At 41.5% G+C, this 27,495-nt stretch overlaps 1 protein-coding gene across 3 annotated transcripts in view; it reads right to left on the reverse strand.

The window, feature by feature from the left end:
• Positions 1-27,495, reverse strand: part of ARHGEF12 (Rho guanine nucleotide exchange factor 12) — a 1,204,049-nt gene that overhangs the window by 156,384 nt on the left and 1,020,170 nt on the right. For all 3 annotated transcript variants that reach the window (XM_053691590.1, XM_053691589.1, XM_053691591.1), the window contains one exon: positions 21,175-21,252. In XM_053691590.1, coding sequence (XP_053547565.1) covers positions 21,175-21,252 — 78 coding nt within the window. The remainder of the gene's footprint in view (positions 1-21,174; positions 21,253-27,495) is intronic.

Consider the following 27,495-nt stretch of genomic DNA (forward strand, 5'->3'; position numbering starts at 1 on the left):
GGTCCCCTTTCTAAGTGGGATAGCCTAGATAAGTGGCAATAAGGATGATAAGGTACCTTGCTAAAGGTAATATGCCAATCCTAGTGTGTGTCCTACCACAAACTGAATATTATAATGTGGTCAAGTGTGATCTACTAACGATGTTCCTAAAATTGATTAGCACGTGTGACAAGTGTAACACATAGTGGTGAAAAACACCGTTGCACCTCACACTTGACCACATTATAATATTCAGTTTGTGGTAGGACACACACTAGGATTGGCATATTACCTTTAGCAAGGTACCTTATCATCCTTATTGCCACTTATCTAGGCTATCCCACTTAGAAAGGGGACCCCTTCTAGTACCTCGCACTAGACATTAGCCACAGAGAGTACATACCTCTGTAGTCTATTTATTGCCTTTTATTGTTTTTTACTGTGTTTTTTACTGTTTTATCATTATTATTGCTATTATTATGTTTGTTCATTGTAACATGGATCCATGTCTGTAAGCTATTAAAGTGTTAATTTTATATAAATTTTATTCAGCATTACCGCCTGGTATTATATACTTAGACCCAGCCTATTAGGCTCTTTGGTTTCTCTTTTCCGATTTAAGTATAAAATGTTTTCTTTCCTAAGATATGGCGAGCCCACGGCATCATCAATTACTAGTGGGAACCAATACCCAAGCTAGAGGACACAGATGATTAGGGAGGGACAAGACAGGTAACCTAAATAGAAGGCACCACTGCTTAAAGAACCTTTCTCCCAAAAGAAGCCTCAGCTGAGGCAAAAGTATCAAATTTGGAAAAAGTATGCAGAGAGTACCAAGTTGCTGCCTTGCAAATCTGTTCCACAGAAGCTTCATTCTTGAAAGCCCAAGAAGAGGAGACAGTCCTAGTGGAATGAGCTGTTATTCTCTCAGGAGGCTGCTGTCCAACAGTCTCATAGGCCAAACGAATAACACTTCTTAACCAGAAAGAAAGAGAAGTAGCTGTAGTTTTCTGACCTTTACATTTCCCCGAGAAACACAAACACAGCAGAAGACTGGCGAAAATCCTTAGTCGCCTGAAGGTAGAATTTCAAAAGCACGCACAACATCCAGATTGCGCAACCAACGTTCCTTATGGCCAGCAGGATTAAGACATAGAGAAGGAACAACAATTTCCTGATTAATATTTCTATTCAAAACAACTTTAGGAAGGAAACCTAACTTAGTACAAAGAACCACTTTATCGGAAGGAAAAATAAGGTAAGGTGAATCATACTGCAAAGCTGAGAGTTCCGAGACTCTCCGAGCAGAAGAAATAGCAACAAGAAACAAAACCTTCCAAGATAATAACTTAATATCCATGGAATGCATTGGCTCAAACGATGCCTGGTGCAAAACTTTAAGAACAAGGTTCAGATTCCAAGGAGGAGTAACCAACTTAAACACAGGCCTGATTCTGACCAAAGCCTGACAAAAAGACTGTACATCTGGCACATCCGCCAGACACTTATGTAGCAAATAGACAAGGCAGAGATCTGACCCTTCAGAGTACTCGCTGACAAACCCTTCTCCAGACCCTCCTGGAGAAAAGATAAAATCCTAGGAATCCTGACCCTACTCCAAGAATAACCAATAAAGATATTTACGCCATATGTTATGGTAAATCTTCCTAGTAACCGGCTTATGAGCCTGAATCATGGTCTCAATGACCGAATCAGAAAAACATAAATTATGCTTACCAAATAATTTCCTTTCCTTCTGTATGAGGAGAGTCCACAGCTGCATTCCTTACTTGTGGGAAATACTGAACCTGGCCACCAGGAGGAGGCAAAGACACCCCAGGCAAAGGCTTAAATACCTCCCCCACTTCCCTCATCCCCCAGTCATTCTGCTAAGGGAACAAGGAACAGTAGGAGAAATATCAGGGTATAAATGGTGCCAGAAGAACAAAAATGTATGTCTGTCCAACGGAGAATACGGGCGGGAGCCATGGACTCTCTTCAAACAGAAGGAAAGTAAATTATCTGGTAAGCATAATTTATGTTTTCCTTCTTAATATGAGAAGAGTCCACGGCTTCATTCCTTACTTGTGGGAAACATATACCCAAGCTCTAGAGGACACTGAATGAAACGGGAGGGTAAAAAGAAAGGCGGACCCTATTCTAAAGGGAACCACAGCCTGCAAAACCTTAATCCCAAAAGCTGCTTCAGCCAAAGCAAAAACGTCAAACTTGTAAAATTTGAAATTTTTTGTAAGGAAGACCAGGTAGCCGCCCTACAAATCTGATCCATAGAGGCCTCATTCTTGAAGGCCCAAGAGGAAGCCACAGCTCTAGTTAAATGAGCCTTAATCCACTGAGGATTCTTATGTCCCGCTGTCTCATAAGCTAAGCGAATAATGCTCCTCAACCAAAAGGACAAGGAAGTGGACAAGGCTTTCTGGCCCATATGCTTCCCAGAATAGACAACAAACAAGGAAGAAGCTTGTCTAAACTCCCTCGTAGCCTGAAGATAGAACTTCAAGGCCCGAACCACATCCAAATTATGAAGTAACCGCTCCTTCGAAGAAATCTGATACAAAGAGAATGAAGAAAATTTGATAATAGGAGTAAATTAGAAAGTTGCTTAAAATTGCATGCTCTATCTGAATCACAAAATAAAAAATATGGGTTCAGTGTCCCTTTAAGGAAGCTAGCAGAAAGGCCCTTCTCCAGACCATCCTGGAGAAAGGAAAGAATCCTGGAAACCCTGACCTTATGCCTGGGAAATCTCTGCTCTTCACACCAGAATAAATAGGTCCTCCACACCTTATGATAGATGTGACGAGTAACAGGCTTACGAGCTTTGGGACCACAAACAGGTTTGAGTAGTATCCAAGACTTCTCTCTGCTGGAGGTACCTGTACAATGACCACCAGGGCAGAAAGATCCCTCACACACCCTAGAAAAGTCTCTCTCTTTTCTGGCCTTGAAGACCGGTTTGATAAGAGGAATCTGCCCCTGGAACTATCACTCCCAGATCGGAAAGGTCCTGAACACATTTCAAGAAAGCCTCTCTTTTTATCTGGTCTGCAGATAATCTTGAGAGATGGAACCTGCCCCTGGGAGGAACAGTTTTGAACTCCAATTTGTAACCCTTGGATACTATGTCCACGGCCCAAGAATCTGGAACATCCCAAATCCATGCTAGAGCGAAATAAGAGTCTGCCCCTAACTGATCCAATCCCGGATTGGGAGAAAACCCTTCATGCTGATTTGGAATCAGCTGTGGGTTTCTTTGAATGCTTTCCCTTGTTCCAAGACTGAAAGGAACGAAAATTACTCTGACGTCCTTTCGGTCTATTCTTTTTATCTTGCGGCAGAAAAGACCCTTTACCTCCCATGATATCAGAAATAATTTCTGCCAGACCAGGTCCAAACAAGGTCTTCCCTTTGAAAGGAATCGCCAAAAGCTTGGACTTATTTTAACCATAAAGCTCTGCATGCTAGAACTGCAAAACCAGACATTTTAGCTCCCAACTTAATGACCTGTAAAGATGTGTCAGTAATAAAGGAATTAGCTAATTTAAGATCTTAAATCCTATCTTGGAGCTATTCCAAAGAAGTTTCTGCTTGAATAGACTCAGATAATGCGTCAAACCAATAGGCTGCCGCACTAGTCACAGTGGCAATACACAGCGCAGGTTGCCATTGGAGACCCTGATGAACATTAATCTATCTTCTTTAAATAAGCCTCCAAGCTTCTTATCCATTGGATTTTTAAAAGAGCAGCTATTCTCAATAGCAATAGTAGTTCTCTAAGCCAGAGTGGAAATCCCCCCGTCCACTTTAGGCACCGTCTGCAATGACTCCTTAAAGGGACAGTCAACACCAGAATTTTTGTTGTTTGAAAAGAAAGATAATCCCTTTATTACCCATTCTCCAGTTTTGCACAACCAACACTGTTATAGAAATACACTTTTTACCTCTGTGATTACCTTGTATCTAAGCTTCTGCAAACTGCCCCTTTATTTCAGTTCTTTTAACAGACTTGCATTTTAGCCAATCAGTGTTCACTCCAGGGTAACTTCACGTGCATGAGCTCAATGTTATCTATATGAAACACATGAACTAATACCCTCAAAATGCATTACAGGCAGTCTTCAATGTCTAAGAAATTAGCATATGACCCTCCTAGGTTTAACTTTCAACTAAGAATACCAAGAGAACAAAGCTAAATTGGTGATAAAAGTAAATTGGAAAGTTGTTTAAAATTACATTCCCTATTTAAATCATGAAAGTTTTTTTTGGACTTGACTGTCCCTTTAATGGATTCAGTCACAGGAAACATCTTCTTAAAAATTGGAGACAGGGAAAAGGGGAATCCCGGTCTCTCCCATGCCCGTTAAATGATTTCCGTAGCATGGTCCAGCACAGGAAACACCTCCACAGGGGAAGGAACATCAAAATATTTATAAAGTTTACTAGACTTTTTAGGGTTGGCAACAACAGAAGTATCCGAGTTGTCTAAAGTAGCTAAAACCTCCTTAAAACAAGACACAGAGATGTCTGAGTTTAAATCTGAAGGATACAACTTCAACATCAGAAGAAGGAATTACACTATCCGAATATGAGATTTCACCCTCAGAGGCTACCGACGTATCTTCCTCTTCAGATTTATGAGAAAAAACAACTTGGTTAGTCAGAGCAGGATCAGAAACCCTACTATCTGAATCTCTAAATTAACTCTTGTGTTTGCCCTGAAGCATGGGAATAGCAGCTAACGCCTCAGATACCACAGAAGATACATGGGCAGCGATCTCTGTTTGCAAATATACTCCCCCAGGAGAATGAGAGGAACCGCAGGGCACTGCCTGTGACTCCGTTAAGGCTTGGGATGTTTGAGGAGAAAGCTGTGGCGCTGCCTGAACAGCATCAAACAGAGAATAGTCCTCTCAATACAAGAAGAACAAAAAGCCAAAGGAGGTTCCACTTGTCCATCTGAACAAAACTTTCATACAACAGAAGGCAAAAGATCTTGGTCCATAATGAAAAATTATAATACAAAAAAAAGGAAATTTATGCTTACCTGATAAATTGATTTCTTCTATGATACGACGAGTCCACGGATTCATCCTTTACTTGTGGGATATTATCCTCCTGCTAACAGGAAGTGGCAAAGAGCACCGCAGCAGAGCTGTCTATATAGCTAGTCCCTTGACTCCACCCCACAGTCAATCGACCGAAGGTATAGGAAGAAAAAGGAGAAACTAAAAGGTGCAGAGGTGACTGAAGTTTTAAACAAAAAATAATATAATCTGTCTTAAATTGACAGGGAGGGCCGTGGACTCGTCATATCGTAGAAGAAATCAATTTATCAGGTAAGCATACATTTCCTTTTCTTCTACAAGATACGACAAGTCCACAGATTCATCCTTTACTTGTGGGATACAATACCAAAGCTACAGGACACGGATGAACGGGAGGGACAAGACAGATACCTAAACAGAAGGCACCACTGCTTGAAGAACATTTAGCCCAAAAATAGCCACAGAAGAAGCAAAAGTATCAAATTTGTAAAATTTGGAAAAGGTATGAAGGGAAGACCATGTTGCAGCCTTACAAATCTGTTCAACAGAAGCATTGTTTTTAAACGCCCATGTGGAAGCCACCGCTCTAGTAGAATGAGCTGTAATTTTTTCAGGAGGCTGCTGTCCAGCAGTCTCGTATGCCAAACAGATGATGCTTTTCAGTCAAAAAGAGAGGTAGACGTAGCTTTTTGACCCCTACGCTTTCCAGAACACACAACAAATAGAGAAGATGTTTGACGGAAATTCTTGGTCACTTGCAAGTAAAACTTCAAGGCACGAACCACGTCCAAGTTATGTAACAGACGCTCCTTCTTAGAAGAAGGATTAGGACACAGAGAAGGAACACCAATTTCCTGATTAATATTCTTATTCGAAATAACCTTAGGAAGGAATCCAGGTTTAGTGCGCAAAACCACCTTATCAGAATGGAATATAAGATAAGGCGAGTCGCATTGTAACGCAGATAGCTCAGAAACTCTTCGAGCATAAGAGATAGCAACTAAAAAAAAACCTTTCCAAGATAGAAGTTTAATATCTATGGAATGCATGGGTTCAAACGGAACCCCTTGAACATTAAGAACTAAATTCAAACTCCATGGCGGAGCAACAGGTTTAAACACAGGCTTAATTCTAACCAAAGTCTGACAAAACGACTGAACGTCTGGGACATCTGCCAGACGCTTGTGTAGTAAGATTGACAAAGCAGAAATCTGTCCCTTTAAGGAACTAGCTGATAACTCCTTCTCCAATCCTTCTTGGAGAAAGGACAAAATCCTAGGAATCCTGATCTTACTCCCTGAGTAGCCTTTGGATTTGCACCAATAAAGAAATTTACGCCATATCTTATGGTAAATTTTCCTAGTGACAGGCTTTCGAGCCTGAATCAAGGTATCAATGACCGACTCCAAGAATCCCCGCTTAGATAAAATCAAGCGTTCAATCTCCAGGCAGTCAATTGCAGAGAAATTAGATTTGGATGTTGGAACGGACCCTGAATGAGAAGGTCCTGTCTCAGTGGCAGTTTCCACGGTGGCAGAGATGACATTTCCACCAGATCTGCATACCAAGTCCTGCGTGGCCACGCAGGCGCTATCAAGATTACCGAAGCCCTCTCCTGTTTGATTCGGGCAAGGTAGGAGAGGAAAAGGAGGAAACACATAAGCCAGGTTGAACGACCAAGGTACTGCTAGAGCATCCATCAGTACTGCTTGAGGATCACTTGATCTGGACCCGTAACAAGGAAGTTTGGCATTCTGACGAGATGACATGAGATCCAATTCCGGTGTGCCCAATTGATGAATCAATTTTGCAAACACCTCCGGATGGAGCTCCCACTCCCCCGGATGAAAAGTCTGACGACTTAGAAAATCCGCTTCCCAGTTCTCCACTCCTGGGATATATATTTCTGATAGAAGGCAAGAGTGAGTCTCTGCCCATCAAATTATTTTGGAAACCTCTATCATCGCTAGAGAACTCTTTGTTCCCCCTTGATTATTGATATATGCTATAGTCGTGATATTGTCCGACTGGAATCTTATGAATTTGGCCGAAGCCAGCTGAGGCCACGCTTGAAGCGCGTCGAATATTGCTCTCAGTTCCAGAATATTTATTGGTAGTAGGGACTCCTCCAGAGTCCACACACCCTGAGCCTTCAGGGAATTCCAGACTGCACCCCAGCCCAAGAGCCTGGCGTCCGTCGTCACTATGACTCATGCTGGTCTGCGGAAGCACATTCCCTGGGACAGATGATCCTGTGACAACCACCAATGAAGAGAGTCTCTGGTCTCTAGATCCAGATTTATCCACAGAGATAAATCTGCATAATCCCCATTCCACTGTCTGAGCATGCACAGCTGCAGTGGTCTGAGATGTAAGAGAGCAAACGGAACTATGTCCATTGCCGCCACCATTAACCCAATGACCTCCATACACTGCGCCACTGATGGCTGAGGAATGGAATGAAGTGCTCGGCAAGTAGTTAAGATCTTTGATCTTCTGACCACCGTCAGAAAAATTTTCAGGTCTACCGAGTCTATCAGAGTTCCTAGGAATGGATCTCTTGTCAGAGGAACTAGTGAACTGTTTTTTATGTTCACCTTCCACCCATGAGTTCTTAGAAAAGCCAACACAATGTCCGTGTGAGATTTGGCTAGATGCTAAGTTGACGCCTGAATCAAAATATCGTGCAGATAGGGCGCCACTGCTATGCCCCGCGGCCTTAGAACCTCCAGAAGGGACCCTAGCACCTTTGTGAAGATTCTGGGAGCTGTGGCCAACCCGAAAGGGAGGGCCACAAACTGGTAATGTTTGTCCAGGAAGGCGAACCTGAGGAAATGGTGATGATCTTTGTGGATAGGAATGTGAAGATACGCATCCTTCAAATCCACGGTGGTCATATATTGACCCTCCTGGATCATTGGTAAAATTGTTTGTATGGTCTCCATCTTGAACGAAGGGACTCTGAGAAATTTGTTTAGACTTTTGAGATCTAAAATCGGTCTGAAGGTTCCCTCTTTTTTGGGAACCACGAACAGATTGGAGTAAAACCCCTGCCCTTGTTCTAATTTTGGAACTGGGCAGATTACACCCATGGTATATAGGTCTTCTACACCACGTAAGAACGCCTCTCTTTTTGTCTGGTCTACAGACAAACGTGAAAGATGAAATCTCCCTCTTGGGAGAGAATCCTTGAATTCTAGACAATACCCCTGGGTCACAATTTCTAATGCCCAGGAATCCTGAACGTCTCTTGCCCAAGCCTGAGTGAAGAGAGAAAGTCTGCCCTCTACTAGATTCGGTCCCGGATCGGGGGCTGCCCCTTCATGCTGTCTTGGTAGCAGCAGCGGGCTTCTTGGCCTGTTTACCTTTATTCCAGGTCTGGTTAGGTCTCCAGACTGACTTGGATTGAGCAAAGTTCCCCTCCTGCTTGGAGGCGGATGAGGAAGTAGAGGGACCGCCTTTAAAGTTTCGAAAGGAACGAAATTTATTCTGTTTGGTCCTCATTTTAATCATCTTGTCCTGAGGAAGGGCATGACCTTTACCTCCAGTAATGTCAGAAATGATTTCCTTTAGTTCAGGCCCGAATAGGGTCTTACCCTTAAAGGGAATAGCTAAAAGCTTGGATTTAGATGACACATCAGCAGACCAAGACTTAAGCCATAATGCTCTACGCGCTAAAATGGCAAAGCCTGCATTCTTCGCTGCTAATTTAGCCATTTGGAAAGCGGCATCTGTAATAAAAGAATTAGCTAGCTTGAGAGCCTTAACGACCAACGACGTATGGGGTACGTCCTGCAAAAAAATGCAGTTAACGACCAAGGATGTACCCCGTACGTCGTTGGTCTTTGAAAGCAGTGGAAGCGATCCTGATCACTTCCAACTGCTTTCATGTTATAGCAGTGATGCCTCAATATTGAGGCATCCTGCTATAACATTTTTTAGCCGTCCGATGCAGAGAGAGCCACCCTGTGGCCCTCTCTGCATCGGCCACCGCATCGGCCATCGATGGCCATGTTCGTTGGTGGGTGGGAGCTTACCCAGGGAGGCGGGTGGGCGGCCATCGGTGGGAAGGGGGGCGGGATCGAGTGCGGGAGCGGGCGCACGCGCGTGCACGGGCGCGGGTGGGAACCCTACACTATGGAACAACTGTATGAAAGCACAAGGTGGTACTCGGTGGGAGTGAGGGTGGGCATATTAAAAATGTCAGCGATCTGGCAGGGGTTGGGGGTTGAGGGAGGGCAGCTACACTACAGAAAATAGTATTTTTAAAATAAAAATTAATAAAAACCATATTTGATTTCAAACTGGGTACTGGCAGACAGCTGCCAGTACCCAATATGGCGCAATAAGGCAGAGAAAGGGGGGTTAGAGAGCTGTTTGGGGGGGGATCAGGGAGGTTGGGGGCTAAGGGAGGATACTACAGAACAGATTTATTATTTAAAAAAAAAAAATCCCCCAAAAAACTCTTATTTTAGTACTGGCAGACTTACTGCCAGTACTTAAGATGGCGGGGACAATTGTGGGGTGGGGGAGGGAAGAGAGCTGTTTGGGAGGGATCTGGGGGTGTGATGTGTCATGTGGGAGGTTGATACCTACACTAAAGTTAAAATTAACCCTGCAAGCTCCCTAAAAGCTCCCTAATTAACCCCTTCACTGCTGGGCATTATACACGTATGGTGCGCAGCGGCATTTAGCTGCCTTCTAATTACCAAAAAGCAAAGCCAAAGCCATATATGTCTGCTATTTCTGAACAAAGGGGATCCCAGAGAAGCTTTTACAACCATTTATGCCATAATTGCACAAGCTGTTTGTAAATTGGGAAAATGTTACGTTTTATTTTTATTTGTTCGCATTTGGCGGTGAAATGGTAGCATGAAATATACCAAAATGGGCCTAGATCAATACTTTGGGTTGTCTACTACACTACACTGCAGCTAAAATTAAAACTACAAGCTCCCTACATGCTCCCTAATTAACCCCTTCACTGCTGGGCATAATACACGTGTGGTGCGCAGCGGCATTTAGCGGCCTTCTAAATACCAGAAGGCCGCTAAATACCGCTGCGCACCACACGTGCAAAAGCCATATATGTCTGCTATTTTTGAACAAAGGGGATCCCAGAGAACCATTTACAACCATGTATGCCATAATTGCACAAGTTGTTTGTAAATAATTTCAATGAGAAACCAAAAGTTTGTGAAAACATTTGTGAAAAAGTGAACATTTTTTTTTTATTTGATCGCATTTTGTAGTGAAATGGTGGCATGAAATATACCAAAATGGGCCTAGATCAATACTTTGGGATGTCTTCTAAAAAAATATACACATGTCAAGGGATATTCAGGGATTACAGAAAGATATCAGTGTCCCAATGTAACTAGCGCTAATTTTGAAAAAAAGTGGTTTGGAAATAGCAAAGTGCTACTTGTATTTATTGCCATATAACTTGCAAAAAAAGCAAAGAACATGTAGACATTGGGTATTTCTAAACTCAGGACAAAATTTAGAAACTATTTAGCATGGGTGTTTTTTGGTGGTTGTAGATGTGTAACAGATTTTGGGGGTCAAAGTTAGAAAAACTGCGTTTTTTTCCATTTTTTCCTCATATTTTATAATTTTTTTTATAGTAAATTATAAGATATGATGAAAATAATGGTATCTTTAGAAAGCCCATTTAATGGCGAAAAAAACGGTATATAATATGTGTGGGTACAGTAAATGAGTAAGAGGAAAATTACAGCTAAACACAAACACCGCAAAAATGTAAAAATAGCCTTGGTCCCAAACGGACAGAAAATGGAAAAGTGATGTGGTCCTTAAGGGGTTAAATCTATCCAAAATATCATCTAATGGGGTCTCAACCTTAAGAGACTCCTCTAGAGCCTCAAACCAAAAAGCTGCTGAGGTTACTGGAACAATGCAGGCTATAGGTTGTAGAAGAAAACCTGATGAATAAACAATTTCCTGACCTGCTGCGAATACCCTGTAAACCTGGCAGTTCAGATAATACCTCTGTGAGGGTAGTAGACATAACTGCAGCCATATCTTGCAGGGTGAAAGAATTAAACGCACTAGAAGTACTTGGTGTCGCTTGGGCGGGCATTAAAGGTTGTGACACTTGGGGAGAAGCAGATGGCATAACCTGATTCTCTTCTGACTGAGAATCATCCTGAGAGATACTTTTATCAGCTAAAATATGTTCTTTGCAATGTAAGGCCCTTTCAGTACATGAGGGACACTTGAAGTTGGGGTTCCACAATGGCTTCTAAACACATGGAACATTGGCTTTCCTCAATGTCAGACATGTTAACACAGGCTAGTAATGACCACAAACAGGCATGAAAACACTTTAGTGAAAAAAATAACAATCTGAAAAAGGGTACTGCGCCTTTAAGAGAAAAAAAAAGCGTACAAATTTTCCAAAACTGCTTTAAAATGATAAAATTATCCCAATTTTAGTTTATATGTGTCTTATCTTGCCAGCTAAGATTGCACCACAAGGAAAGGAATACTTAACCCTTAATGACAAAAACGTTATGCAAAAAAACGTTATGATTAACCAAAAAAAAACCCTGCACCTCGCCACAGGTCTGCTGTGCGCCTACCTGCCCTCAGGGGTCTGTAAAACCAGTTTAACACATCGATTAGGCCCAATACTTCCTTTGAGGCCCACTGGAGCTGGAGCTTGCTGCTTGTATGGGGAATTCAACTGCGCAACTGAGGCGCGAAAATAGGCCCCGCCCATCTACATCGATGTCTCACAGCCTTTCAAAAAAAAAAACGCTACAAAGCGGTCTAAAACCTAGCCATGTGGGTTTCAATATACCCAGGTCTAAAATAAGCCATGTGCACTCTTCATTGTCATAATAGTAAAAACATTTGCTTCACACAAAAGAAAAAAGAAGAGCTGCACGAATTAGCTCAGATTCTGTATGATCTTCCGATCAGAGGAAGTCACATGACCGGCTCTACGCTGTTCAACAGGAAAAGGCGCACGGTTCAAGCCGCAATTGCCGCCTCAGAAAAAAATCCGCCCACAGAAAAACTGACATGGGCTGACCCAACAGCCAATAAAATTAAACATAAGACTGCTTGACAGTAAAACCGAAAGAAAATAAAAAATGTCACACACAGCGTTAAACACACTGTTTAAAACACTGAGCCACCAATTCTTAGCCACAATCATAGTGCATGCTCACTGCCAAAATGAATCCTGACTAAAGTTCAGGATAAAGTCCCAATAAAAATGCAGAATAAATTCTCCAGTGCCCATTCAGTCTCTTAGTTATAAGACAAAAAATGGCACTTACCTGCACCTCCGGCAGGTGGACAGCTCACTTCAGCATGAAAGGAAGCCACTCCTCACAGAGGCCTGTGGAGAGACAAAAGAGAGTAAACTTACTCGGGCTTTTTTACACAGGGCAGCAATCATGTTAGAAAAAACGCTTTGGAGGCCCACCTCACACGTTCCTAACTGCTTAAAAGCCACCACTGTCCTACTGAAGAGACTAACATGGAGTACGGCTAGGCATGCAGAAAAATGTGTATTTAAACAGCGCTACCCTGCAGAGACCTCAAGCTGTTCCTAAAATACAACTCTCCCTAAAGGTTGTATACAGAAAAAACTATTTACATATGGAGTGATAGGATCGGCGCTTATGATAGCAAGAGGAATCAAGCAACTAAAAACAGTAGTATATTTTGTAATAATAAAATAATAATTTATTTAAAACGTTCAAGAATAATATAGCAGATTATATCTAGCTCTTGCAGATAATATATGGTGACCGGTCACTTACACAATTATAAAACATATATATTATAAACTATAAAAATAACACTCATAAACATATGTTTAAAAAGCTGCTTTTTTCAGAGTTTGCACCTTATTCTCCAATGCTTAGGTATGGTATATGGTATGTCTCTGTGTACAAAAGTCCTTTTTGAGGGAAATGCTGTTTAAACGTTTATTCCACCTTACAAGACACCTTAACTCTTTCCTCCACTACAGTTCCGGGACGCTGTATAATTTAGTATACCCGAACTCCTACTTCTAGCAGGTGGAGGGCAGTGTATTAAATGACAAGTGTCCGCTATAATAGAAGATCAGTCTCACCTTAACAGGCTCTCTTCACAGCCACAGCGATTTCTGCACTCAAATGCTGTATTCCATCGACCGCCACCGCGTCTCCTTGAAAACGCCTGCAAGTCAGGCGAAACATGTTGATGAGTGTTGGTGAATTGTGATAAATAGCCTAACTACACACAAAATAGGCTTACTCTGCACAGAGTGTAATTTTTGCCGAAATACCCAGGAAAACGACTGATTTGGATTATTCCGCTTTCAAAAGGACTCTCATTGGCCTGCTTAACACACGTGACGGAACACGGAAGCACTAACCAACGAGGAGTTGTACAGGAGACGCTGTGGTGTCCGATGGAATACAGCATTTGAGTGCAGAAATCGCTGTGGCTGTGAAGAGAGCCTGTTAATAAAATCTTGATTGAAGTATCAGACACCAAAAACTTCACCTCCTCCTTGCACCAAAGGCAAAGAGAATGACTGGGGGTTATGGGTAAGAGAAGTGATATTTAACAGCTTTGCTGTGATGCTCTTTGCCTCCTACTGCTGGTCAGGAGTGATATTCCCACTAGTAATTGATGATGCTGTGGACTCAGGAATCTTAGGAAAGAAAAGACCTTTATTTCACAATGCAGGGTCTCATAAATAAAAGCGACATTTCGGGCCAACACTCATTTTTATTATACTAGCAGCTGGATGATTTTCCTTTCTTTTGAATGTTTTGGGCATTTTAAGCTCACTCTTTGTGGACTGCTGAATTGAGGTGTGCTGTTTCCTCATATCCATTTTCAATCAGATGCTTAACAATATGAAGCTTTTGTTTATATATTTATATATACACATCATTTTAACAAAATAGATAACTTCACAGCGAATATAATTTAGAAGTTATAAAATATTTCCAAAACACAACATAAATAGGGTAAGTAGCACTCTTAATTAATCAATCAAGATATACAGGTGCATCCTAGAATGGTAAATGTGTAACAACGTGAAAAACGGAGTAGATACCTAAAATACAGGTTACTAAAAGTCTAGGCAAAAAAGAGCACAACTGTATGTATTAAAAGAGGAGACAAAAGGCGAATTCTTGAAATACAAAAGAGTTTAATAAAACTACGCTACATGAATTCATACATCCAAACATACAGGTCACAAACATACAGGGGATATCAGGGTGCATAAAAATGACAGATGGGCCGTGAAGGAGACTGGTGCACCAGTATACAAAAATAGGCAAATGTTCATCACATTAATGCATGTATTGATTGCATATATTTGTAATCCAAAAGTGTATTGCGTGTCCCCAGAGATACACGGACCAGGTAAATACAGTCTATACCCCTTCGTGTCTAAATGCAAGTAATAGCGTGAGGTCGTCAGGAGTCGAGGGGAGCTTAACCTTGCCGCGTCTTTTTCACAGGCATATATATAGTGCAGATAAGTAACAGTTCATTTGAATACCTGTCTTTTTCACGCGGTTGCTCTACCCTTAACCGTAGCTCCTGAGACGCTGAATCTTCTGGATTAGACAAGGGGTAGACCACAGTCAGGCAAAAGGTCCTCTGAACGAGTGCTGCAAACCGACGAGTCTTAGAGCCCGTTTCACTCCTTTCAATACAGCAGCATGGAGCTTCTTCCGGGTGCTGACGTCACGTCAGTAGCTGTGCTGATTTATAGGAATTTGGCCGCAAAGGGAATTGTTGCCATTAGCAGAGAGATCTGTCACAGCAAGAGGTTATTTACAGGGATACATTTGTGATTAAACACTCATACATTCATACTTCCATTCGATACATTAGAAAGGTTTGTTATTCATCTAATTTATTATTTTACTGATATAGATATGTATGTTTGGGTTGCATGATAGGGATTGTATTTTTTAGTATTACAATTACGTCATATTCAATTTTTAATTTTGATACTACCATAGGCCATATAATTACACACAGAGATATGTGCATACATCCGCTGAGGATTAACCTAAAAATGAAGCAAACTCTAGTTTTTCATTGAGGCCATGAGGTGCTAAGGTGTTGAGTTTGTATATCCATTTTGTTTCTTTGCGTAGTAGGATATTATCAATATCCCCGCCACGCATGCTAAGTTTTACAGATTCAATTCCAATGAAATACAAGTCATCAGTTTTTGATTCATGAAATTGTGCGTAGTGTCTTGCCACAGGGCTGTCAATATTGCAGTCTTTAATATCGTCCCTGTGTTCAGAAATTCGAGAACGAAGTTCTCTAAAAGTTTTACCAACGTAAAAACTTTTACAGGAGCAATAAAGTAAATATATAACTCCTTTTGTGGAGCAATTAATAAAAGAGTTAATTTTATATATATGCCCTGTATTTGTATCAAAAGTTTTACTTCTCTGCATATATTGACAGCAGACACAGTGGCCACATGGGGTGCTGCCTACAATTTTCTGTGCATTTTGTCCCAACCAGTTATAGGTTGGGACTTTGTTAAATTCACTTTTAACCAAAATGTCTTTTAAATTACTGCATCGCCTTGCAGTCATCTGAGGATAATCTCCTACATATTGGTGAAGTGTTGTATCATTAGTTAGTAAATGCCAATTTCTATTCAGGGTGTCTTACTTTGCTCCAATGGGCATTTTATTTGGTGATGAACCTGATCTTGTTTTCTTCATTTGTGTCATCCCTGTTCTTACTTTTGTATAACAGGTCTTTTCTTTGGTGTTGGGAGGCTCTATAGAGAGCTCTCTTGACACACCTTTTAGAATAGCCTCTATCATGGAATCGGGTCGCCATCTCTTTTGCTTGTGTTTTAAAGGTTTTGTCATCAGAACATATTCTGCGAAGCCGCAGAAATTGTCCGTAAGGGATGCCTTTTTTCAAATTTGTGGGGTGGTGGCTCGATCCCAGGAGGAGGCTATTTGTTGCCGTCGGTTTCCGAAAGACTTCTGTCTCAATTTTCCCTTCTTTTTTACTAATTTTCAAATCCAAAAAATTAATTGAATTTAAGTCGTGATTACAAGTGAGAAGAATGTTACGGTCATTACAGTTCAAAAGAGAAATGAATTTCATCAATTCATCCTCAGTGCCATCCCATAATAGCAAAATATCATCAACATATCTGATCCAGAGGGCCACATGTGCATCAACTACATCCGAGTGTTCACCAAATACAATTTGGTTCTCCCAGCCACCAAGATGTAAACAGGCGTAAGTTGGTGCACATGTGGCCCCCATGGCAGTACCTTGTCTCTGTTTGTAGCATTTTGCATCAAAGATGAAGATATTATTGTCCAACACAAATTTCAATAGATCAATTACAAATTTGGTATGTTTTTTATAACCTAGGTTGTATAAAAAAACTAAACTCATGGCTTGTAATTAAATTATTTCTTCGAGCATCATTTAACATGAAAAGTAATTCGTTATGAGATTTATGAAATTCATCAATTGAGGATTTTGAATATTGTTTAGGATCTGATAGCTGTCTGATGGCCTCTTTGATATAGAGGTCCTGATTAAGGATGACAATATTGCCGCCCTTGTCGGCCGGCTTTATGATTAGTTCAGGATGTCTAGTGAGCTCATTAAGGGCTTTACGTTCAGGTTTAGTAAGATTATCATTAACAATACCTGTAGTTTCGATTTTCATTAGATCGACGGTAACATTTTGTACAAAAACGGAAATATTGGGGATGGAAGAAAAAGAGGGCATGTAGGTGGATTTTTTCTTAAAGTCAGTCTTAGGGTATATATCAATGATTTCATTACTTTGTTCAGAGAACAGAGTTTCTAGATTATGGAGTGCCTCTGTTTCTTGTCTGCAAGACAGATCTATCTGAGTCTTAGGTGTCATAATCTTTTTTAATGCAAGCTTCCTTGCAAAAAGATGTAAATCTTTAGTGACCTCAAATAGGTCTAAACTGTTTGTAGGACAGAAACTGAGGCCCTTTTCTAGTACTTTAATGTGTTCAGAGTTTAGCGGGAAGGAGGAAAGATTGACTATACCCATTTTTTGCGGGTGAGGATTGGGGCCTAATAGAGATTTACTTTCTACTAGTTGTACCTCAGACGGTTTCTTGTCATCATATATTGACTTTGATGTCGTCTGTTCTCTCTCCCTCTCATTCCTCTCCTTTCCTGAGGCCTCCCCGTGCCTCTTCTTCCTTCCTCGTCTGGTCCTACCCCTAAAGGGTGCACCTGTGAGGTATTCTCATTACTGTTTTTATTTTCCCCATCAGAGTCCATATCGGAATTATCAGTACCTGAATCATAGTAATTTCGAGAATTAATATGATTTCTGTAGATATAAATTTTATTTTTTCTATAGTCTTCCTGGTCTCTTATTAATTTCCTTCTTTTGCGTGATTTTATTTCGCTTTGTAGTTTCTCAATAAGTTTTTGTGTTTCTTTATTTAATTTATCAAATGATGAATCATTTTCAAATTTATGTAGACATTCATAGATATCATCTACGTCTGTCTTACATTTCTCAAGTTTTTTAGCATCTTCTTCTATTATTAGTGCAATGAGATCCAATGAACATTTGGTTAATCTTTCCTCCTTCCCGCTGAACTCTGAACACATTAAAGTACTAGAAAAGGGCCTCAGTTTCTGTCCTACAAACAGTTTAGACCTATTCGAGGTCACTAAAGATTTACATCTTTTTGCAAGGAAGCTTGCATTAAAAAAGATTATGACACCTAAGACTCAGATAGATCTGTCTTGTAGACAAGAAACAGAGGCACTCCATAATCTAGAAACTCTGTTCTCTGAACAAAGTAATGAAATCATTGATATATACCCTAAGACTGACTTTAAGAAAAAATCCACCTACATGCCCTCTTTTTCTTCCATCCCCAATATTTCTGTTTTTGTACAAAATGTTACCGTCGATCTAATAAAAATCGAAACTACAGGTATTGTTAATGATAATCTTACTAAACCTGAACGTAAAGCCCTTAATGAGCTCACTAGACATCCTGAACTAATCATAAAGCCGGCCGACAAGGGCGGCAATATTGCCATCCTTAATCAGGACCTCTATATCAAAGAGGCCATCAGACAGCTATCAGATCCTAAACAATATTCAAAATCCTCAATTGATGAATTTCATAAATCTCATAACGAATTACTTTTCATGTTAAATGATGCTCGAAGAAATAATTTAATTACAAGCCATGAGTTTAGTTTTTTTATACAACCACAAACCTAAGATACCAGTATTTTACTGGACCCCCAAGCTTCACAAATCCCTTACCAACCCTCCGGGACGTCCCATAATATCAGGGATAGGAGGCCCTACGGAAGGAATCAGCAAATATGTGGATCGATTTTTGCAGCCTTTTGTTAATGATCTTCGTACCTTTGTACAAGACTCAACAGACGTAATAAAAAAACTTGACGGGATCAATGTTCAGGAAGACACTATTCTAGTGTCCCTGGACGTTGAATCCCTCTACTCTTCTATCCCGCATGATGTTGGCCTTAAAACATGTGAAGAATTTCTTAACACAAGGGGTCTAGGTTATAAAAAACATACCAAATTTGTAATTGATCTATTGAAATTTGTGTTGGACAATAATATCTTCATCTTTGATGCAAAATGCTACAAACAGAGACAAGGTACTGCCATGGGGGCCACATGTGCACCAACTTACGCCTGTTTACATCTTGGTGGCTGGGAGAACCAAATTGTATTTGGTGAACACTCGGATGTAGTTGATGCACATGTGGCCCTCTGGATCAGATATGTTGATGATATTTTGCTATTATGGGATGGCACTGAGGATGAATTGATGAAATTCATTTCTCTTTTGAACTGTAATGACCGTAACATTCTTCTCACTTGTAATCACGACTTAAATTCAATTAATTTTTTGGATTTGAAAATTAGTAAAAAAGAAGGGAAAATTGAGACAGAAGTCTTTCGGAAACCGACGGCAACAAATAGCCTCCTCCTGGGATCGAGCCACCACCCCACAAATTTGAAAAAAGGCATCCCTTACGGACAATTTCTGCGGCTTTGCAGAATATGTTCTGATGACAAAACCTTTAAAACACAAGCAAAAGAGATGGCGACCCGATTCCATGATAGAGGCTATTCTAAAAGGTGTGTCAAGAGAGCTCTCTATAGAGCCTCCCAACACCAAAGAAAAGACCTGTTATACAAAAGTAAGAACAGGGATGACACAAATGAAGAAAACAAGATCAGGTTCATCACCAAATAAAATGCCCATTGGAGCAAAGTAAGACACCCTGAATAGAAATTGGCATTTATTAACTAATGATACAACATTTCACCAATATGTAGGAGATTATCCTCAGATGACTGCAAGGCGATGCAGTAATTAAAAAAGACATTTTGGTTAAAAGTGAATTTAACAAAGTCCCAACCTATAACTGGTTGGAACAAAATGCACAGAAAATTGTAGGCAGCACCCCATGTGGCCACTGTGTCTGCTGTCAATATATGCAGAGAAGTAAAACTTTTGATACAAATACAGGGCATATATATAAAATCAACTCTTTTATTAATTGCTCCACAAAAGGAGTTATATATTTACTTTATTGCTCCTGTAAAAGTTTTTACGTTGGTAAAACTTTTAGAGAACTTCGTTCTCGAATTTCTGAACACAGGGACGATATTAACGACTGCAATATTGACAGCCCTGTGGCAAGACACTACGCACAATTTCATGAATCAAAAACTGATGACTTGTATTTCATTGGAATTGAATCTGTAAAACTTAGCATGCGTGGCGGGGATATTGATAATATCCTACTACGCAAAGAAACAAAATGGATATATAAACTTAATACCTTAGCACCTCATGGCCTCAATGAAAAACTAGAGTTTGCTTCATTTTTAGGTTAATCCTCAGCGGATGTATGCACATATCTCTGTGTGTAATTATATGGCCTATGGTAGTATCAAAATTAAAAATTGAATATAATGACGTAATTGTAATACTAAAAAATACAATCCCTATCATGCAACCCAAACATACATATCTATATCAGTAAAATAATAAATTAGATGAATAACAAACCTTTCTAATGTATCGAATGGAAGTATGAATGTATGAGTGTTTAATCACAAATGTATCCCTGTAAATAACCCCTTGCTGTTCTGATCTACAAGAGAGTAAAGTGTTGCGATAAGTATCAAAGCCGTCTTGAGTGACAGATCTCTCTGCTAATGGCAACAATTCCCTTTGCGGCCAAATTCCTATAAATCAGCACAGCTACTGACGTGACGTCAGCACCCGGAAGAAGCTCCATGCTGCTGTATTGAAAGGAGTGAAACGGGCTCTAAGACTCGTCGGTTTGCAGCACTCGTTCAGAGGACCTTTTGCCTGACTGTGGTCTACCCCTTGTCTAATCCAGAAGATTCAGCGTCTCAGGAGCTACGGTTAAGGGTAGAGCAACCGCGTGAAAAAGACAGGTATTCAAATGAACTGTTACTTATCTGCACTATATATATGCCTGTGAAAAAGACGCGGTGAGGTTAAGCTCCCCTCGACTCCTGACGACCTCACGCTACTACTTGTATTTAGACACGAAGGGGTATAGACTGTATTCACCTGGTCCGTGTATCTCTGGGGACACGCAATACACTTTTGGATTACAAATATATGCAATCAATACATGCATTAATGTGATGAACATTTGCCTATTTTTGTATACTGGTGCACCAGTCTCCTTCACGGCCCATCTGTCATTTTTATGCACCCTGATATCCCCTGTATGTTTGTGACCTGTATGTTTGGATGTATGAATTCATGTAGCGTAGTTTTATTAAACTCTTTTGTATTTCAAGAATTCGCCTTTTGTCTCCTCTTTTAATACATACAGTTGTGCTCTTTTTTGCCTAGACTTTTAGTAACCTGTATTTTAGGTTTCTACTCCCTTTTTCACGTTGTTACACATATAAAATATTTCCATCCAATTGCATTTGTGACTGAATGTATTTGAAATTGTACCATTCAGAAAAGGAATACAAATATATTTTGCCTAATGACCTTACTACTGCATTATCCTGTTCTACCAGGTTACTTACTCTTAGTTCATCGATCATTGGATACTCCCCAGGTTTAAGATAGGACAGGTCCAGCCTGCGCTGATAATCCTCCAATCTCTGCAAGAAGAGCAAAGCACAAATGACTAGGTTTCTGCAAATCAGATACACAGTAGTTACAGGGTAATGCTACTAATCAGTGTAGCAACATAGGGAGGGGAACACTACTATATTGTTTGTAAGTCTATAACATTTGTTTTTCTCACTGAAATGAGAATAAGCGACAACTAAAAGTAAACAATATTTTGGGTTAAGAGACTTTGCAAAGAACATGTAGCATTTAAAATGTTATTTTTAAAAATGTGTGAAAGTCTTGGTAACCATAACATTTTATAGTATTTTATTTTTTTCTAGAAATAATTCTAAAAATGTCACTTTAGTCTACATTCTATGCTAAAACGGCTGTTGGAGAAAAGTATACAAAAAATGAAGTCCATGGAAAGATGTGTCCAAGGACGCTCACCATTAGCAATAGGTTGAAGACCCACAGGAAGACGTCGAGGAGTCTTATTCTGTGCACAAACTGAGCAGGAGGCAACATACGCAGCAACATCAGAACGAAGACCTGGCCATCAGACCAAATCATTTGGTTCTTGTCTGGGTGACCTGTGGCTTTAGGATAGTGGTAAGTGTGCAAAAGTTTAGTTCGAAGATTCTCAGGAACAAAACACTTACCACTAGGTTTCTTAGGAGGTGCATTGGTTTGTGCAGCCAGGATCTCCTCCCCCAAGGGAGAAGTCAAATTAGTACGTATGGTAGCCAAAATATGGTCAGGAGGTATAAAAGGAGTAGGTACAGACTCCTCCTTGGACAGAGGCGAAAATTGTCGAGAGAGGGCATCAGCCCTAACATTCTTACTACCAAGCAGGTAGGAGACCACATAATTAAACCGAGACAAAAATAGCGCCCATCAGGTTTGTCGGGGCTACAAACGTTTTGCTTCAGATAGATAAGTTAAATTCTTGTGGTCAGTAAGAATGAGCACTGGCACGCTAGTACCCTCGAGAAGATGCCTCCATTCCTTAAGTACCAAAACTATGGCCAGTAATTCCCTGTCGCCAATTTCATAATTGCACTCCGCTGGAGACAATTTCATAGAGAAGAAACCACACGGATGCAAGGAACCGTCAGGTGTAGGACGTTGAGACAAGAGGGCACCTACTCCAGTCTCAGACGCATCGACCTCAAGAACGAAAGGCAGGACAGGGTTAGGATGAGCCAGAACTAGAGCAGCAGCAAAGGCAGTCTTAAGACTATCAAAAGCCTTAATGGCAGTAGGTGACCAATGGAGTGGATGACTCTCTTTACGGGTCATGTCTGTGATAGGTTTGACCAAGGAAGAAAAGTTTTTAATAAACTTTCTATAGTAATTGGCGAACCGCAAAAAACGTTGAATAGACCGAAGACCAACTGGGTGAGGCCACTGCAGAACTGCAGATAACTTGTCAGGATCTATGGAGGACCCTGCAACAGAGATAACATAACCTAGGAAGGTTACTTGAGTCTGATGGAACTCACATTTCTAGAGTTTACAAAACAGGCCGTTCTCACGTAGTCTCTGAAGAACCCGTGTAACATCAAGTGTGGGTGAGTGTATGAGGATGTCGTCTAAGTACACCACAACACAATGCTGCAACATATCTCAAAGGACAGCATTAATAAATTCCTGAAAAACAGCAGGAGCATTACATAGGCCAAAGGGTATTACAAGATACTCATAATGCCCGCTCCTGGTGTTAAATGCTGTTTTCCATTCGTGGCCCTCCTTAATCCTAACAAGATTGTACGCTCCTCTCAAATCAAGTTTAGTAAAGACTGTAGCTCCCTTGAGGCCGTCAAAGAGTTCCGTAATAAGCGGAATAGGGTAAGCATTCTTAATGGTAAGACAATTAAGACCCCTATAATGGATACATGGTCTTAACTCGCCACCCTTTTTCTTCACAAAGAAGAAGCCAGCCCCTGCAGGAGAGCAATATTTGCGGATGATCCCCCGCGACAGAGCATCGGCAACATACTCCTCCATAGCACAATTCTCTGCAACAGACAGAGGGTACACCCGGCCCCGAGGAGGAATGGCTCCGGGTTACAGGTCTATGGCACAATCATAAGACCGGTGAGGAGGCAACGTACCGGCACGCACCTTGTCAAACACGTCTAGGAACTCTCGGTACTCCTCTTCTTACCGAAGAAGTGCACAAGACTTTAACTGGTTTCCGAAGACAAGTGGAAATACATTGCGGGGACCACGACAAAATTTCGGACCTGCGCAAGTCGAGACTGGGATTGTTCTTTTGGAGCTAGGGATAACCCAGAACAACCGGAAAATGCAGAGAGTTTATCACCTGGAACTGGAGGGTTTCAAAACGGAGAGCCCCAACAGCTATGGACAACGGAGCAGTTTCGTGAGGGGCATGCCATCAATGGCCTCAATAGCAAGCGGAACGGACCGATGCAAAACAGGAATGGAGTGCTTTGATACAAAAGCACTGTCAATGAAATAGCCTGCAGCACCGGAGTCAACAAGAGCCTGAGGGACTATGGAGGAGTCCACCCAGGAAAGGAGAACCGTGACCAAAGGTTTCTCCTTAAGCGGTTCCGGGGACGAGGATAAACCACCCAAGGTCTTTCCCCCGACAGGAGCTTAGGTGTGAGCGTTTCCCGGTCATGTAGGACAAGAATTTAAAAGGTGGCAATGCAACCCACAATAGAGGCAGAGCCCCTCCCTCCTCCTAAAGGCCCTCTCCGCTGCGGAGAGACGCGTGAATCCCAGCTGCATCGGCTCAGCAGTACCTGGTGACTTGGGACCAGGAGGCATGGGAGGAGAGGGAGGCATGGGTGGGAACGAACATGTAGGAGACAACGGAACAGGAGGCTTCCGCAAGCGCTCCTTGAAAGAGGGCCTCTCTCTGAGTCTGTCGTCAATTAGGATCAAAAAGAGACACCAATGCCTCGAGATCCTTTGGCAAATCTCTGGCAGCAACTTTATCTTTAATCGCATCAGAGAGCCCATGAAAGAAGGCGGCAACAAGGGCTTTATTGTTCCAACCTACCTCTGCGGCAAGCGTATGGAACTCAATAGCATACTGAGCAACAGATCTTGTACCTTGCTGAATGGACATGAGTCATTTAGCAACAGAGGAGGAGCGAGCCGGAACATCAAATACCCTTTGAAAGGAGGCCACAAATTCAGGGTAATTTGAAATCACAGGTTTATTAGTCTCCCACAAGGGATTAGCCCAGGCAAGAGCTGTGTCAGAGAGTAACGAGATGAGAAATCCCACCTTAGCTCTGTCAGAAGGAAACACTTGAGGTAACATCTCAAAGTAAAGGCCAACATGGTTCAAAAACCCTCTGCACTGAATAGGATCGCCTCCATATCGCTGAGGTAGAGGTGCAGAACCGGACATGCTCCTAGTAGGCATAGGTGCAGCAGCGGAAACAGGAGCAGCCATAGCTTGCGGGACACTTTGGTCCAAATGTGCAGTGCGAGTCAGCAGGGTTTGCAGGGCTAGTGCAAATTGATCCAAGCGGTGATCCTGTTCATCCATCATGTAAATGATGGCAGGTAATGGTGGATTATTAGCACCATCAGGATTCTTGGCCTTTGCGTAATGTCAGGGTGCCAGGAATCAGACTGAGACGAGAAGTGCAAAAATAATTACACCTTTATTAATAGCAAAAAATAATAAAAAGTCCACAAGTCAAATAACAAGCCAGGAGTAAAAACCAGAGCTGGTAGTCAGATGAACCGAGTCAGGAGCCAAAGCGAAGATCAGGAACCAGGAAGGAGGACAGGCAGCCAGGTAATACACAGGAACTCTCACAAACAGGTCTGAGACAATGCAAAGGCAAAGCATACTGAACAGAGGCCCTTTAAATAATAAGTGATGACATCACAATTCTGAGACTGCATCCTGTCTCACATGGATGATGCACACCAGTCTGGCCATAAAAGGAAGTTCAGGAAAAGAGCAGCATCCCCCACAATGCACCATAGTCAGGAAGAGAGGTGAGTAAAATGGCTGCCAGCAGCACATGGCAAACACAACTGGGAAAAAACCCTGACACAAACTCTTCATGTTGACTTAGACTCAGCTGCAGGCTTCTTAGATTGCTTCCCCCTGCTCCAAGACTGACTGGGTTTCTAAGAAGGCTTAGACTGTTCCTGCTTGGTAGAGGAGGGGGAAGACTTACCTCCGAAGTTACGAAAGGAACAAAAATTACTCTGACGTCCTTTCGGCCTATTCTTCTGATCTTGTGGCAGAAGAGATCCCTTACCACCCGTGATATCGGAAATAATTTCTGCCAAACCCAGCCCAAACAAGGTCTTACCCTTGTAAGGAATCGCCAAAAGCTTAGATTTAGAGGAAACATCTGCTGACCAAGATTTCAGCCATAACGCTCTACATGCCAAAATCGTGAAACCAGATATTTTGGCTCCCAACTTGATAACCTGCAAAGAGGCGTCAGTAATAAAGGAATTGGCCATCTTTAGGGCCTTAATCCTATCTTGTAACTCCTCCAAAGGAGTCTCTGCTTGAAGAGCCTCAGACAAAGCATCAAACTATTAACTGCCACACTTGTCACGGTAGCAATACAGACCGCTGGTTGCCATATGGAGACCCTGATGAATATACATCTTTTTCAAGTAAGCCTCCAGCTTCTTGTCCATATGGTCCTTGAAAGAGCAGCTATCTTCAATAGGAATAGTAGTTCTCTTAGCCAGGGTAGAGATCGCCTATTCCACCTTGGGCACCGTCTGCCATAACTCCGTAATGGAGTCAGCCACCAGGAACATGTTTCTAAAAACCGGAGACTGGGAAAAAGTAATTCCAGGTCTCTCCCATTCCCAGGCAATGATCTCCGTAGCAAGATCTGGAACGGGAAACAACTCCAAAGAGGAGAGTACATCATAGTATCTATTTAACTTGCTAGATTTCTTAGGATTAACGACAACAGGAGTATTGGAGTCGTCAAAGGTAGTTAAAACCTCCTTTAACAAAACACAAAGGTATTCAAGCTTAAATCTGAAAGAAACAACTTCAGCATCAGAAGAAGAAATTACACTATCCGAATCTCCGATTTCAACCTCCGAGGCTATCAAAGTATCCTTCTCTTCAGACTTATGAGAAAGAGAAACTTCGTTAGCCTGGACTTACTTACTATCCGATTCTCTAATCTTCCTCTTGCTTCTTCTCTGAAGCATGGGAATGGCAGCTAACGCCTCAGATACCGCAGAGGATACGTGGGCAGCAATTTCTGCATGCAAATATACTCATCCAGGAGATTGCGAGGAACCGCAGGGCACTGCATCTGCTAAGGCTTGGGACGTTTGAGGAGAAAGCTGTGGCATTGCCTGAGCAGCATCAACCTGAGCGAGTGGTGGCTCAGCAACAAAAAGTCTATCTTTGTACATTAATCTCAATTACTCTCAATACAATCAGAACAAAATAGCAAAGTAGGTTCAACTTGGTTATCTAAACAAAGCTTGCATTTAGCAGAAGTCACAGACTCTTGGTCCATCTTGCACTAAAAATTAAAACACAAAACACAATCAACAAGCAAACAAAAAAAAAAACATTTTCTTTTTAACACTGTACCTTTAAGAGCAATCGTTCCCAAAGTGAAAAAACGGACTGCTAAACAGGTGTTTAAATAACCTCCTCTTGATAACCAGATAACTGAGCTAAATTACTGCCCAAACCCATGAAAAAACATAAATTATGCTTATCAGATAATTTCATTTCCTTCTGTATAAGGAGAGTCCACGGCTTAATTCCTTACTGTTGGTTAATACTGAACCTAGCCACCAGGAGGCGGAAAAGACACCCCAGCCAAAGGCTTAAATACCTCTCCCACTTCCCCTATCCCCCAGTCATTCTGCTGAGGGAACAAGGAACAGTAGGAGAAATATCAGGGTATAAAAGGTGCCAGAAGAAAACACAAAATTTAGGGGTCCTCCCATTGGAGAAACACGGGCGGGAGCTGTGGACTCTCCTTATGCAGAAGGAAATTAAATTAGCCGGTAAACATAATTTATGTTTTCATTCTTTATATAAGGAGAGTCCACAGCTTCATTCCTTACTGTTGGGAAACTTATACCCAAGTTCTAGAGGACACTCAATGATAACGGGAGGGACAAAAAAAGAGGCGGACCCTAATTTAAAAACACCACCGCCTGCAAAAACTTTCTCCTGAAGGCTGCTTCAGCTCAAGTAAAAACATCAAACTTGTAGAATTTAGAAAACGTGTGTAAGGAGGACCAGGTAGCCTCCTTACAAATCTGATCCATAGAGGCCTTGT

This window comes from Bombina bombina, chromosome 8 (assembly GCF_027579735.1).
Source record: "Bombina bombina isolate aBomBom1 chromosome 8, aBomBom1.pri, whole genome shotgun sequence".
Classification (NCBI taxonomy): Eukaryota; Metazoa; Chordata; class Amphibia; order Anura; family Bombinatoridae; genus Bombina; species Bombina bombina.